The sequence below is a fragment of the Ctenopharyngodon idella genome, chromosome 9 (assembly GCF_019924925.1).
Source record: "Ctenopharyngodon idella isolate HZGC_01 chromosome 9, HZGC01, whole genome shotgun sequence".
NCBI lineage: Eukaryota > Metazoa > Chordata > Actinopteri > Cypriniformes > Xenocyprididae > Ctenopharyngodon > Ctenopharyngodon idella.
The window spans coordinates 27,153,754-27,169,314 of NC_067228.1; the positions used below are offsets into that span (position 1 = coordinate 27,153,754).

At 35.3% G+C, this 15,561-nt stretch overlaps 2 protein-coding genes across 3 annotated transcripts in view; both read right to left on the reverse strand.

Moving 5' to 3' along the window:
- Positions 1-521: 521 nt before the first annotated feature.
- Positions 522-12,358, reverse strand: lrrc58b (leucine rich repeat containing 58b). The gene is made up of 4 exons (XM_051905137.1): positions 11,673-12,358; positions 5,360-5,488; positions 4,536-4,813; positions 522-1,836 (listed from the first exon to the last, which is right to left on the reverse strand). The coding sequence occupies exons 1-4, from the start codon at positions 12,125-12,127 to the stop codon at positions 1,643-1,645; spliced, it is 1,056 nt and encodes a 351-aa protein (XP_051761097.1). The 5' UTR covers positions 12,128-12,358; the 3' UTR covers positions 522-1,642.
- A 1,348-nt stretch (positions 12,359-13,706) lies between these two features.
- fstl1b (follistatin-like 1b) overlaps positions 13,707-15,561 on the reverse strand; it is a 52,986-nt gene continuing 51,131 nt past the window's right edge. For both annotated transcript variants that reach the window (XM_051905138.1, XM_051905139.1), the window contains exon 11: positions 13,707-15,488. In XM_051905138.1, coding sequence (XP_051761098.1) covers positions 15,447-15,488 — 42 coding nt within the window. In that variant the 3' untranslated portion in view covers positions 13,707-15,446. The remainder of the gene's footprint in view (positions 15,489-15,561) is intronic.

Here is a 15,561-nt window from a genome sequence, read left to right on the forward strand (position 1 = left end):
AATACAGTTGTTCATTGTTTGTTCATGTTAGTTCACAGTGCATTAACTAATGTTAACAAGATTTTAATAATGTATTAGTAAATGTTGAAATTAACATTAACAAAGATTAATAAATGCTGTATAGTGCAGTTCATTATTAGTTCATGTTAACTAATGCAGTTAACTAATGAACCTTATTGTAAAGTGTTACCTATAATTTATTCAACACTGCAAAATGTGCAGCACTGGGGGTCCCTGACCAGAGTTGAGAACCACTGCTGTAGACCAACAATTTCCCTTGCTTTATATGACATTTGCCACTTCTCCAGTAAATGTATTGCTTTACAATGCTAGTTCTAATCACAGAAAGTCTTATTTGAGCTTGTAATACTTATATAATACTTATATATTGTGGTATATAACAGTTTGAGTATAATTTTTCAAAAGCACATCAGAGATTTGTACTTAATAGTACTGTAGAAATGTTTCTAAAGCTTTTCCAGAAGAAAATGCAAGATTTATTCGAAAAAAAGTGACCGATACACAAATTAATACTTTTTTTATTATAGTACTCTACATAATAAATGCAAATACATGTTTATAAACCATTAGAGGAGTGAATGTAATCGACCTTCATCATCTTAAATAAAATACATTCTATCTTGTCGATTATATATAGAAAATATCATAAAAGATCATTTAATATAAAAGTCTTAGATATGAATTTTAAAACTCTGTGAAATAACGATTGCATTAGGTATTTGCATAGTCAATATTGGTTAGGCCTAAGCATGTAAGACACATTTGAAGAAACTAAAGAAAAGTAAGTGTAAAAACAGAAAGTGTTAAAGTTCTGTTTAAAAAGAAATGCCAGAAACGCTTCACAATTTGGTCCATTGGCTCTGTAACAATGTCATATATGTCCTATTGAGGCAAAACTGGTCTACATAAAGAAATAACCTTCAAAACAAAGTGACTGGTGACCTTTGTCACCATTTATCTCAAGATTTCAAGCATTGCCCCAGTTTTTGAATGCAACCGCAGGGTATTCAATACAAACATACAAGCTTAAACAATACGTTTTGCAGACATATAAGCATATGTTTGTGAAGATGTGTAGCACTGTTTGACAATGAGTTCTGCAGGCCACTGTGATAGACCACAATTACAAACATAAAGAAAACAATCAAATACTTCTAAACCTCTCACAAACCCAAAAAGAAAATATTCTCAATGTTTATTTTTTCTTAATTCACAGTAAATCTTTGTGCGTAATGTGTAAAATTTAAGTTATCGCTCTTCTGTGAGTGACAAAGCAAACTACTGTATTGTCAAGCAAAAGATATGAGTGTACCTAAACTGCATCTTATACGTATTACGAAAGTGCAAGAGCTAAACAGATTGATGACCAAAGCAATGTAGTTAATATAACAATTTATAAAACAACTATTCTGAACCACCAGTGTTTTTGATTTTGCCTTTGCAAGGCCTTTGTAAGAGAGATATCTTTCCCAGAATGCTGCAGGATTCCACTTGCTCAATCACTTGGCAACAAGATTTGGCTTCAGCTGAGAGGTCTTAAGGCCAGCTGGCTGTAAAGTTCAATGTTCTTGCCGATAACACTGTAAGCCAGAGAGAAGAGACATGTGAGGGGTGAGCGAGGTTATCCCAGAAGAACTCTTTGAAGGCGATCGGCGGGCACGCTGTTGTCATCGTCCGAGTCGGCGTCGCTCTGAGGGTTGGAGCTGCAGGGAGAGGTGCATTCTGGGGAGCACAGGTAGTGCATCAATGGCAGGCGATACTTCCCGCAGAAATCCACAAACTTGATGTGACGAACGCATGAATCGAAGTAAACGCCTGGGAATGAGGTGGTGAGATATACTGTGGTTAGAAAACAATTTTACATTGCCTAAAAAGATACAATATGATTTAAAGGGATAGTTCTGTCATCAATTACCCTCATGTCCTTCCAAACCTACTTTCATTCACAAGTAAAGATACTTTTGAGGCATGACACCACAGGTGAATTGAGTAAACATTTTAACTGACAGATTTCACCATACTTTCCCCATTTGATTAATCACAGTACATTACAACAAAAAGTTTTCTGAAATGTTATGATTAAATATGTTCGACCAGCAGACAGAGAAGAGCTTCATACAAGTTGAACATAGCATGTCTTTAATATCAGGAGGACGTGATTCCATCAAAGATCTGGTGGAGGTACAACTCTGTGACAATCCAACTCAGACTATGTAGAAAGTGCTCATGCTTCCTCCATTCTACCAGAGTACGTCAATTTACCCTTATTAGTTGATAATTCTGATTTATGTTCAAAATGGACACATTTCTACTGTAGCTCACCTCTCTAAGAAAACCTCAGACTGAAATCTACATTGATCTATTGATTTTTTTTTTTTTTAGACTGTGGAAAAAAACTAGCAATCTTTTCAATCTTATCTGAAATGAGCAGCGTTGGGGGTAACGCATTACAAGTAATGCGCATTACATAATCAGATTACCTTTTTGATGTTACGAGTAAAGTAAGGCATTACAAGTGACATGCATTATGTAACCAGATTACTTTTTTGATGTTATGAGTAAAGTAAGGCATTACAAGTGACTTTCATTATGTAATCAGATTACTTTTTTGATGTTACAAGTAAAGGCATTATAAGTAACATGCACTACATAATCAGATTACTTTTTTGAAGTTATGCGTAAAGTAATGCATTACAAGTGACACGCATTACGTAATCAGATTACATTATTGATGTTACGAGTAAAGCATTACAAGTAATGTGCATAACGTAATTAGATTACTTTTTTGATGTTATGAGTAAAGGCACTACAAGTAACGTATTATGTAATCAGATTACTTTCTTGATGTTATAAGTAAGGCATTACAAGTAATGCACATTATGTAATCAGATTACTTTTTTGAATTTACGTGTAAATTAAGGCATTACAAGTGACTTGCATTACGTAATCAGATTACTTTTTTGATGTTATGAGTAAAGGCATTACAAGTAACATGCATTATGTAATCAGATTACTTTTTTGATGTTACAAGTAAAGTAAGGCATTACAAGTGACTTTCATTATGTAATCAGATTACTTTTTTGATGTTACAAGTAAAGTAAGGCATTACAAGTGACTTTCATTATGTAATCAGATTACTTTTTTATGTTACAAGGCACTACAAGTAACATGTATTATGTAATCAGATTATTTTTTTGATGTTATAAGTAAGGCATTACAAGTAATGTGCATTATGTAATCAGATTACTTTTTTGAATTTACACGTAAATTAAGGCATTACAAGTGACTTGCATTATGTAATCAGATTACTTTTTTGATGTTATAAGTAAAGTAAGGCATTACAAGTAATGTGCATTACATAATTAGATTACTTTTTTGATGTTACGCGTAAAGTAAGGCATTACAAGTGACATGCATTACTAAATCAGATTACTATTTTGAACTGCAAATTACATTCTAATAGCACAAATACATTTATTTACAACCAAACATTTATTTTTCAAGAACAACAGTCACAGTAATAGTATAAATTGTAGCTGAAATTTAGCTAGTGAGGCATGATGTACAATTTAGTGGACAGATGATTAATCAGAATTTTCTCCCAATCTAAAATTAATACTTGGAAAATTTAACAATGATCTGACTCCTTAGATGTTACTACATTTTTTTTTTTTTTTTTAACCTGCAAGAGAGTCTCCTAGGATAGAAGGAATGGATGGATATTCCAGAATAACTTGGTATTTCTGACTGGCCGTCGACCATCTTGGTTTGGAGAAAAAAAATTCCACATACAACGGCTTGCCACTTAGTGGCAATGTATAGGATGATGCACTAGTGTCCAATGTAGTGGTTGATGTGCAACTGTGCAATCAAAACCCATGCATATGCAAGATATGGCTTTTTGAATAGCTATCCACTGTAGTGACCTCTATGTGTGAAAGGGTTAATTAAATATGCTCTAATTTGCATACATTTCTAGAACAGATTCTGTCAAAGAATAAAAAAAAAAACATAATTTTAGGAAGATGATATGTATATATATATATGATATATGAACAGGTGAATGATATATGAACAAACCCATCTTCAAAAATATAGATAGGAATAAAACTGTAATGTTTGTTGTAGACATTTTATGGAAGCAAAATAGCCCAAAATCTTGAAATTGACCAGTGCCTAAAAAACAAATTTTTGCCTAGAGTGTCTTGTATGAATAAAAGCCTAAATTAAATCTGTTTATCATACAAAGCGATCCGGCTCTGTACTATATTTTTTGAAGTTTAAAATTTTGGTTGCATGGACTTCAATGGAGGGACAAAAATGATGAAAGAATATTAAAATGTCTTCATTTGTGTTCTGAAGATGAACGAAAGTCATACAGGCTTGTAACAACATGAGAGTGAGTAAATGATGACAGAATGAGAGCATATTCTTTTCAATGATTTTGAACTCTCTAGACACTTTTAACTTATATCTATATCTAACTTGTCTTTATATCATCTTTCTTCTCCCACCTGCACACTTGGGGTTGGGGCACTTGCTGGCCATGTCTAGGTAGTTGACTAGATGGCTTGGGAGGTCTTTATGCGAGTACAGAAGGTTCTTGCTTTTGATGGTGCGGCCAGCCAGCTCCAGCAGTGACGGGGGGTCATAAGTCATGTCCTTGACAAAGCGTACGACCAAAGGATTGCCACGGAGACTGAGCTCCTGAAGTTGTACCAGGCTCAGGATCTCTCTCGGAAGATACGTCAGCAAGTTATTATGCAGACTAAGAGAGCGCAGGGAATGGAGCCTGTGAGAGTGAAAGGAAAAGCGGGACAGGCAAAAACATTTTTAATATTCCTTTATTACTACTACAAGTATACTACTGTAAAATACACTCACCGGCCACTTTTTTAGGTAAACCTGTTCAACTGCTCGTTAACAAAAATATCTCTGTGATCTGCTGAAGGTCAAACTGATCATCAGAATGGGGAAGAAAGGTGATTTAAGTGACTTTGAACATGGCATGGTTGTTGGTGCCAGACCAAAATCTCTGAGGAATGTTTCCAGCACCTTGTTGAATCTATACCATGCAGAATTAAGGCTGTTCTGAAGGCAAAAAGAGCTCCAACCTGGTACTAGCAAGGTGTACCCAATAAAGTGGCCCGTTAGTGTATCATATGTAATATACTACTATATAATGGTGGTACAATATACCATTAGAATAATAATGGTAATAATGATTTTTTTTGTCCTATCCAAATAATTATGTTTTCTTCATGATATATTAAAATAATAATTAAAAAAAAATCTGCACTTTGTTAGCAAGCATTTGCACTGCACATCTAAGACTTACCTGTTGAGTGTAGGTGGGACGCTCTGGATGCGATTATCACACAGAACTAGGTAAGTGAGGCAGGGCAAGTTAGCTAGTTCAGCAGGGATGGAGGAGATCTGGTTACCACCCAGATACAACAGCTCTAAGCTAGAGAGAGAAAGAAGGGTTGTGAAGCAAAAATAGATGTCAAAGTGGTGACAAAATGACTAAGAACCTAGTTATACATGGCAGTATGTTATTGGAATCTGGCATGGGAAAATAAAGTGATGCAGGTGAAACAGACACTCTAGAAGCCTAAAAAAATAAAATGAACACCTGAAAGCATAAAATGTGTTTTCATCCAGTTGAATAGCATGAATCCATTTTTCTTTATTTCGTCAATACTAGGAAATCAAGAGAATGCACATTCTTGTTTTGCAACTTTTTTGACTCCAAGGCCTCTCTTTGTTCAAGACATATTTGAATGCTCTCCTATCTAAACTATGTATGTACCTCTGGTATTTCTGCTGTAATGAAAAAAGCATTTTAATTAAGACTATGTTAATATAACTAAATTTAAATAATTTGAAAACTTGCAAGTTTGGCCCCCTGGAAGTTTTCTGATGCCCTCTAGTGGGGCCCAACTCCCTGCATTAAAGTATATTAAAAATCAACAGGAAGTCTTCCACTGAGCAAATGTAGACGTGCGAGGAAAAAAAATAGATCACAGTAAACATGCAAAGTTTGGTTATGAGGAAATCACGCTAACTTCAGCTGTTCTAAGATCAATGTTATACAGATCAATGTTTCATGATAACGAAGATATTCAGCAAACATCCCTTTTGTTGCATCACAAATTCTTGTGTCCTGCACACACACGTCCAGTGCTTCATGGCATGACTAGTTTAAAGGGATAGTTCACCCAAAAATAAGAATTCTGTCATCATTTACTCACCCTCATAAACCTGTATGAATTTCTCTCTTCTGCTGAACACAAAATAAGATATTTTGAAGAATATCGGTAAACAAACAGTTGATGGGCCCCATTGACTTCCATAGTATTTTTTCCCCCATACTATGGAAGTCAATGGGGCCCATCAATTGTTTAGTTACCGACATTCTTCAAAATATCCCTATTTGGTACATAGTCGTGTACCTTGGTCTATTTTGCCTTGAATTAAAGTTTGTAATGTTGTGATTCATCTCAAAGCCAGTTCATTTAGTTCAAGGCCCTGATATACTTCAAGCAAAATTGAAAAACAAGCTGGTGTGACTTAATTTAGAACAAAATCAGGTGAAAATATAGTTCTAGAGATGAAAGAGTATAAAAATTTAATATAACGATTATAGTGAACAAAATGATCACGGTTTTTAAAATGTGCTGTGTTCACAAATTTTGTCCGATTTTTGCATTGGTCTGAACGAAAATGGCAGACAGGCCGAATGAAAATGTAACTCCACTCTCTGACAGTAGGTTGCGTTTATGGAACAGCAGAAATAGAGCTGTTTACCCGGTGATCTACGCTACACTAACTTTTCTTAATGCTGCACAGTATTTACTGTGAGTTTTTCCCAAATCTCTGTAATCAAATAGGATTTTTAATGATAAAATTAAAAAAGAAACAGTAATACTAAACTTCATGAATTTTACTGTGGTTTATAGTCAAACTGAACGAAAAATAACTTTGCTGTGAGTATATCAGGGCCTTTAGAATCGTTATTGAAGAATTTTTCAAACACCCTGGAGAAAAGGAATTTTTCCTTTACTGGGGACAAAGAATGAGACAATGAGAAACAAGGAGCGAGTAAGAGAACTTTACCATTTTACCCTACTTGGCACTTTCTCCATTTGGTGTACTCCCTGAAGAGAGGCATTCATTTCTTCATTCCCTTTGCCAACCCATCTCGGCTTAGTCTCTACAATTACCACAGCAGGCAGAGATGGCAAAGGGAAAAGAGGCCCAGATCTCTTGAAAAGGACCAACTCTGTGTGTAATGTGGGACAACACGGCACATCTCTTTATGATGGGATGGCTCGCAGCCAAGTTGGCCTCAGCAGAGTCACGGCTCCAGCACAGCTCTACTGAGGCCACATGGCAAACTGATCCTGTGGCCTGCAGCTCTACCCCTGAGAGCTTCCTATTCACAGTGATTTGGTTCACTGTGAACCGAAGCCCAAATGAGATACTATTTTGTGCTGAGCTGAGAAGCACTTCACTGTCATGACATGACAGCTGGATTTCAATATAAGCAGATTATAATTGTATAAGTGCAAATGCTCACCATAGGCTGCATTTATTTGATCAAAAGTGCAGTAAAACTACAATATTGTTAAATATTATTACAATTTAAAATAACTGTTTCTTATTTTAATTTATTTTCAAATGTAATTTATTCCTGTGAATTTTCAGCATCATTACTCAAGTCTTCAGTGTCAGATGATCCTTCAGAAATCATTTTAATAAACATCTGCAAACTACAGGTAGACTGTATGATGTTTGTCTACTGTTTGCCATATCAGTCATTGCCACAATCAGTTAATAACATACCGCAATCATCAACTACTGAGCTGGTAGACCATGAGTCACGTTCTGGGTGCTCCATTTCCTTGACATTGCGAAAGGTGTTTATTAATATGCACGTGAATTGACTAATTATTAAGGCAACACTGATAAGGTTCAGAATAACCATGACAGCATAAGGAAGCAGGTATTCGGTAAACAAACATTAGGCAGAGAAATGCATCTGCTTGTAAAGAGTGCAGTAGCGAAAGCCTACTTTGTCCTACTTTCCCATTCACTTTCTCCATAGGGAAAATACTTAAGTAAACACTTCTGACTAGCCAAACTAACCAGGTCCAAGATGAATCACAATATTGCAAATTGCGTTTTTATTTTATGTTGGAATAAACTAATCATCATTTTTGAATGATATTTTGTATAGAAATTATACAGTGTAAAATATTGACTATACAGTCAGTATCACAATATAGCAAAATATATTTATGCAAACATACAGTGTGTGTGTGTGTGTATATATATATATATATATATATATATACACATTTATTTTCACAATTACTGTGGTTCTCTTTTACATGGCAACAGTGGCTTCTCAGTGGATCAGTGAATTTTTTTAAATGAAGTTGAAAACACTGACTTTTGTGTGGAAAAAAAAAAATGAGTAGGAATCTTTAAAAAAAAAATAAATAAAATAAATAGACTTTTTATTTCCAGAGTTGAACAAACGAACCCTGCCACACATAATGGGTCTGCCTAGTGATTTCATTGGCTAAAGGGTAATTTAATTTGTATTCTATTCAGTGCCTGATTAGAAAACCTACAAATATGAAATATGTCAATATATGCCTTAACTATGTAAATATGACTATAAATACCTTTTAAAGTCCCCCTGTAGTCAATTATTTTATCCCTTAAAACTCATCTTTGATCATCAAAATGACATTTATGTATTTATTTATTTTTTTGCCTTAATAAAAAATTATTAATGCCTTAAAATATTTTGCATGTAACTCTACACCCTTGCTTCATTTAGAATAAGCGGATCAATGAATATGCAAATTAGCCCTGCCTCCACTCACTCACACTCGCTTCAGTTTTACTGTAGTAAACGCTGCACAATGGTACATGGAAATACTGGTTTAATTAAGCCATGTATGTTTGAACTAGAAACTGATCCAGAAGAATTCAAATAGTGAATTATACAGGCTCGTATACAAGTCGATGTATAAGAATGGTAATGTGTTTTATGTATCGCTCTCTACAACATCGGACACATAACGGTAATTAATATGAGCCTTTTGCTTTGCCTTTTGCTACATTATCAAACAGCTAATAATGTGTTTCTAATGTTACACAAACCATGTTTCTATTCATCATCTCAGAGTCAGACAGCTGCCTTCTAACAATCAGTATCCTTAGTAATGATTTGAACAACTCAGAACATCAGTGGAGAAAGGCATTTAGTTCATCATAACATTGTAATATACATCATATGCATAATTCACCTGCTATATTGCCTCTAAATTCTGTTACATGTAATATATTGTACATGTACATATTTCTCATTTTTTCAACTTCTCAGCATACTAGCTTAGCATACCGTTAGCCAGCTAGCTTATTAAATCTCTCATTACCTGTAATCATTTGGTAAGAAAATGCAAATAATACAGTGTGAAATAAACTTTTTATATACCCAGAATATGATCACCTGTTGTACAATACAGCAGGCTACAGTAGTGCTAAAGCACTGTAACAGAGAACTGACAGCAAACAAGCTACGCTTACACACAGCTATCCCCTGGGTCCTAGTGCAAACCTATTTGTGTGGGGGGACCAGACTGTTCATGACACCCAATTGTTGAGTTCAGTTGGCACTGTGACAGAATTACTGTAAAAGAGCTCGGGAACACTCTAAAGAAGCTGACATGTGAAGGGAACAGGGCAAGATAATTGTGAACATGCCCTCTTTTTTGTACACACTGCACTTTGTTCAGAGCACAAGCTATAAACAGGAAAAAGGGCAGCCTGACAGTCTTTTGGATTACACTTCTAAAGTTGCATCAGCCAGGACATAATGATTTACTTTGCAACAGTAGTTAAAAATAGCATGTTCAATTCCTAGTTATTTAATTCAAAATGGAGCACAGTGTATGTCATGTCATTGTGACAGGTCTATTTCACATTGTTCTGCCGTTTTGTTTTATTGAACTTCTTTGGTCCAGCATAGAAAGCATAGTATTGGACAGACATCCAAAATGGAAGATTAGAGTCCATGAAAGATGAGTCTTATTCTGGTATAGTATGAGGGTATGGTCAATAAATTATCTGTGCTAACGTGATAACTGATTGCAGGTCATATTATTTCAAAAGATAAATTACAGTCGTACTTTTGGATGAGTTGGGTAACTTATTCTGACTTCTGACTCATATCCGGCTTCACGTACCTCTACCTCTTAAAATCCTTGCTGTTGTGTAACCAGCTGCTGTGCCTTTCATAAGTCCATCAGGATACAGTTAGAATATATTCTCATATTCTCACATATTCATTTACATGTGCATTACATGCATTCCGTGCAATTCATGCAATTCAGTGCATGTCCAGTGCCCAGTCGTTTTTTTTTTTTTTTCCTTGATTACACATCTAAGAGGGAAACTGACAGTAGAGTTTTTTTAAGCAAATATACTTCGTGAATATTTAGTCTACTCCACTGACCAGTTCGTAAAATAAACATATGCACGTTATGTAAAACATATGTAAACTCAGTTGGCATCATGGCATGTGCTCAAGGTATTTTTGAATTTGATTGAATTACATGCTTTTTTTCTGTTTATCGGATTATTTCAGATCTACACCACCTCTTCTAATCCAACTGAAATCTGATTCAGATCAAGCTCAATAGGATCACAGAGGTGTTTACATGAAGGCTTTTCAGTCCAATTGAGCCATCAATACGATTACTGATTATTTGGTTGTATGTAAACATAGCTATTGTTAAATATTACAAATAGTAAAATATTATATAACTGCCACAACAAGGATGTGAGTTTACATGTGTGTTGAATCGAATAACTGTTGTTGTCCTTAAAGTCACCATGAAATCAAAATTGACAATACTCTTTTTATAGAATATTGCATTATTATAAATGATTTATACGTGCATGTTATTATTATTTTTTTAAATTCATGTGCCCTTCTCTGTAATCAAAATAACTTCGCCTCCCTCTTGCTGCATCATCTCTTTTCTGATGACTTTTTCGGCATGATGGCAGGACAACCTGTCGCGACAATAGCAAACAACAATGATCCAACGATCCAATCAATTCTCGATGAACAAAGTAAAGTTCCGCGAACTTTAGCCCTATATTTTTTCTTGTTCAAGAAGCTGTTTCAGTCGGATATACATCACAATATGGAACAACTGTCACAACTTCCATTTCTACACTTACTGATGGTTGTTTTCCCACCTAAAATGATGTAACTTCCTGGAGTGTGACGTCATTACGGGAACATTAAAAGTTAGCACTCAGGGACATGGAAAAAATGCATCCGCTAAAGGTAGTGAAATTATTTTTAATGAATATATAATTTCCATATAACATATTAGGACATATAAGATCACGGGAATTAAGTGCGTTAATTAGTTTTAGCCAAAATCATGAGGTTGATCAGGTTAATTTAATTACACCGAGTAGATTAGTGTAAGTGTAGAGTAGTGTAAAGAGTCGTGTAAAGAGTAGTATGGCAATCCTCCAACGAGTAAGCTGCCTCAAACCCTAGTGCTCACATTGTTTTTAGACAGTCAAGGTGCAGTCAGGTGTTTCTGTATTACCTGGTCAGACTCTCTATCTCTGCTGGGATGCTCTTCAGTCTGTTTCCTCCCAGTGACAGTGACTGTAGTCGCAGCAGCTGCAGACACTGGCTCGGCACCTCCTCAAACCTGTTTCCGCTAAAATTCAACACTTCCAGCTGCAGAGACCCAAACTGTTTTGGTAGGGAAAACTCATTTAAACGATTATTCTTGGCTATGAGGGTTTTGAGTTTAGTCAGTCGGGTAATGTCCTCGCAGATGACCGACAGGGTGTTGTTACTTATATCGAGAAACTCCAGGTTAGAGAATAAACAGACTGATTCGGGCAGAACCGTCATTCTGTTGTAACACAGATACAGCTGCTTCGTGTCTTTACGTCGTTTCTCGCTAACCGTGTCCAAACTCTGATTGTTCAGATTCATTCGGGACAGATCTAAAACACTCTCGGCGCTGCTGGCTCCTTCAAAACCCTCCATTTTATTTGCCGATAACGAAAAAGAATCCCCCTTCTTCTGGTTCAAGCTGTTTTCCAATACTTCGACCGAGTTTACTTCCAACTCCAGGCGCCTCGAACATCCATATGTAACCTAAATTATCCGGCCTAATGGCAGCATTCACACATTACAGTTATCAAAGACGCTTTATCAAGCGTTCATTCTTTAACATTCATGTTTCGGGGCTCTACTGTCGTGTGGCTCCGCCCGACTGTATTATTAACCCTTTACTAGAACTAGCTAGAGAAAAACTGTAATTTAAAGTTCCCTTACAACACGCTTAAATACTACAAACAACTCGAACAAACTCTATGTTCTCTTCCAGAACTACATATAGGCCTACAGTCTCTTCTCTTTAAAATTCAGTGTGAATTGAGAAACACTTGTTTTCTTTAGTTTTCAGGGTCCTTTGCTGGTTATGTAACCACAGCTGTTGCTAAGATTTCCTTATGCAAGCAGTCAGTGGGTTTCTTTTGACCATCAATCTATCATCCATTTTCCTGCCGCTTATCCAGGGCTAAAATTTTAATAACGCATGGCTGTTTATAACAAATTATTCTACAGCTGTGTCTGTGTACAGGGTGCATAATGCATTTGGCAAACAAGTCCTGTTTTGTAATTGGTTACCCCGAGAATGTACCAGTGTTGTTATTGTCAGCTAAAACTATTAAAAACTAAAACGTTTTGTTAATTGAAATAAAGCTGAAATTACATAAAATATAAAAATTAGATGAAAAAAATTACACTGTAAACCCTAACACTCAAAATAATTAATTGGTTTGAGGACAAACTTAAACAAATTAGTTCAGTCAAATGAACTTTTATGAGTATTTAACACTTTCTTTTTCTTTCAAGTTCACAGAACTGATATATTTTAAGTAAACTGAACTGTTTCATTGTTTTGCGTTTAATGAACTAATTTCTTTTAATTTAGACAAGCTTAAGTTTAACTGAAACTGGGCTGGGATTTCTATTTCCCAGCATGCTTTGCCCATGGCACTCAAAAAGGAGTGTAAATGCTAAAATTAAGTGTTATATAATGTTTTTTTTTTTTTTTTTTTTTTTGTGCAAGATTAATGTTAAGTTGGAGATTTAGTAGTGATTAATGTTTTGTTATGCTAATTTAGAAGAGTTTCTGTTAATGTGGGTTTTTGTATCGGTGACAAGTGGTGTGCTATACCAAAATAACGTTAACATGTTAGCAAATTAGCAAGTTAGCATTTTCTGAATTAGCTTGTTACAGCTAGCTAAGTTTACACTAATAAAAATGTTCACATTGAGGTTCCATAAAAAATTTAAGTTAAATGTATTATATAGGGTACTCAATCATTTAAAGCACAATTAAAATGTATGAGTACAAAATAAAAATCTGCCAGTTCTGCTTAAACTGAATTTCTTAACTTAAAAATTTTAAGGCAACTGACTGCCTCAATTTTTTTTGAGTTTTGCCAACTTACTCGGGTTTACAGTGTACACTTAAAGGGTTAATTCACCCAAAAATGAAAATTCTGCCATCAAAAATCCACACAATAAACCATAAGAATATTATGGAGACTTAAGATATTAAACGGTCATACTTTTTATTTTTATATTATTATTAGCACACAGTACATATCAAATTATAATCAGAAAAGGAAACATTAATAAAACAGAACAAGAGTTTTTTTTTTGTTTTTTTTTTTTACAATAAATTGTTTTAATTCTGCCCCATTGAATAAAACAATCATACAGACATATAAAAGGCAATTACTAGGTGTCTACCATAATACTGGAAAATTCATGTGCACTATGTCCTATATTAGGTGGTTTATACCTACAGAAGAAGCCACTTAACCCATGGCACACTGTTTGTATATATAAGGCACTAATTACCACAAAGGATCCTTACTGTTAGTGGAATTTAATGGAAATTAAACAAGCTCACACACACACACACACACACACACACACATGCATTTTGCACACACTCACACAAATTCTCCCAATTCGGTAGGAATGCAACTGCACTACAGAGGCAATAGCGACTCTAATCCTTATTCTGACAGTTATTTTACGTAACAGGTATAAAGTAGTTGCTGGGTCCAGAGTAGTGGTATACCTGGAGGTTTTCGTACAACAATTTAAAACATCCTAAACATCAGGCTTTGGTTTCAGGTCACTCCTTCTGTACTCAGTCCCACCTTGGTGAGCTCAACTGCTTAATTAAACTCCTTTATTTCTTATAAACCTAGCTTGCTAGTTCATTTTTATCGATTCAAACCCAGCATCAGAGTGAGACTGAGCACAGTGTGAGAGTTTCAGCATGAACTGCCTCTAGCAACTAACATAAATACAAGCTCAATGCATTTGTGCAGCAGTGTTCTTCTAATCTATGGAGGTGATCTACTCTAATCGAAGGACTTTCGATGCAATCGCTCATGGCAGAAAAGGCATGTTTGTCAAGTAATAACATGGTGGGTTTATTGCCCCATAATGATATTTAAATTCAAAGATATTGTCTGCACTACTTTACTGAGCCACAATCTGCTTCTAGTGTTTTTTATGAGCGTATCTACCGTCTAAAGCATGAGAGCAAAGCAGCAAAAAGAGGAATACTAACATTAGCACCTTTACGAAAGGTCTCAAGACTATGACTGCCTTCATGATGAGAGTGAAAGAGAGAGAGAGCTTCATTCAAGTCACATTTTTATCTGTCAAGCAAGCTCTCACTAGTGTGTTTAGCATGACTATCTACCATCTGACTGAGGGATATCTCTATTTTTGAAGCTCTGAAGTCACAGTTTGATGGATGAACCCGTGTTGTTTTACTCTCTCAACATCACTCTCGAACCCTTTCTTATTCTTCGTTCTTCTTCTTTTGCCATTGTCTCAATAAAAAAAAAAAAAAAACATATTTCCACATATAACTGTAGACAGACAAACAAATAAATGGTATAAAGAATATTACATAAAATCAAACAATAGTGAATAAAACAAGGGCCCCCATAACAAAGTGCTGAGGCCTCTTCGGCAACGTTTGGAGTGACACAATCAAACAATTTACAGCACTTGAAGACATACAAATGAACATACAAAATAATGAGAAGCTAATGAAATATGTAGAAAAATGCAACCGTAATGTAAAACACATTAACCAGAGAATAGATGCAGTACGTATAGCAATAAAAGTAATAACCTATTCATTGAAAATGCTGTGATTTTTCCAATAACAGTACGTCATTTCAGGAATCCTGATTGTGATCAGTAGGAGAGGAATTCGTCCACATCTTCTCCCTCCTCTTGTCTCTCTCTCTGTCCTGTTTTAGACCTCCTTTGTGCTGGTCTTCATCTTCTCCACAGTCTCCTGATGGAGGGAAAAAGTTACAAGTCAGTCCATTTGTAGGTTCTGCCTCAGGCTAACAAACTAACAGTGACAG

Coding starts and splice junctions, on each gene's coding strand:
- lrrc58b (XM_051905137.1), bottom strand. CDS start 12,127: ATGGAGGGTTTTGAAGGAGCCAGCAGCGCCGAGAGTGTTTTAGATCTG. Junction 5,489..11,672: donor GAGATAGAGAGTCTGACCAG/GTAATACAGAAA, acceptor TTCTCTCTCTAG/CTTAGAGCTGTTGTATCTGG. Junction 4,814..5,359: donor GTCCCACCTACACTCAACAG/GTAAGTCTTAGA, acceptor TCACTCTCACAG/GCTCCATTCCCTGCGCTCTC.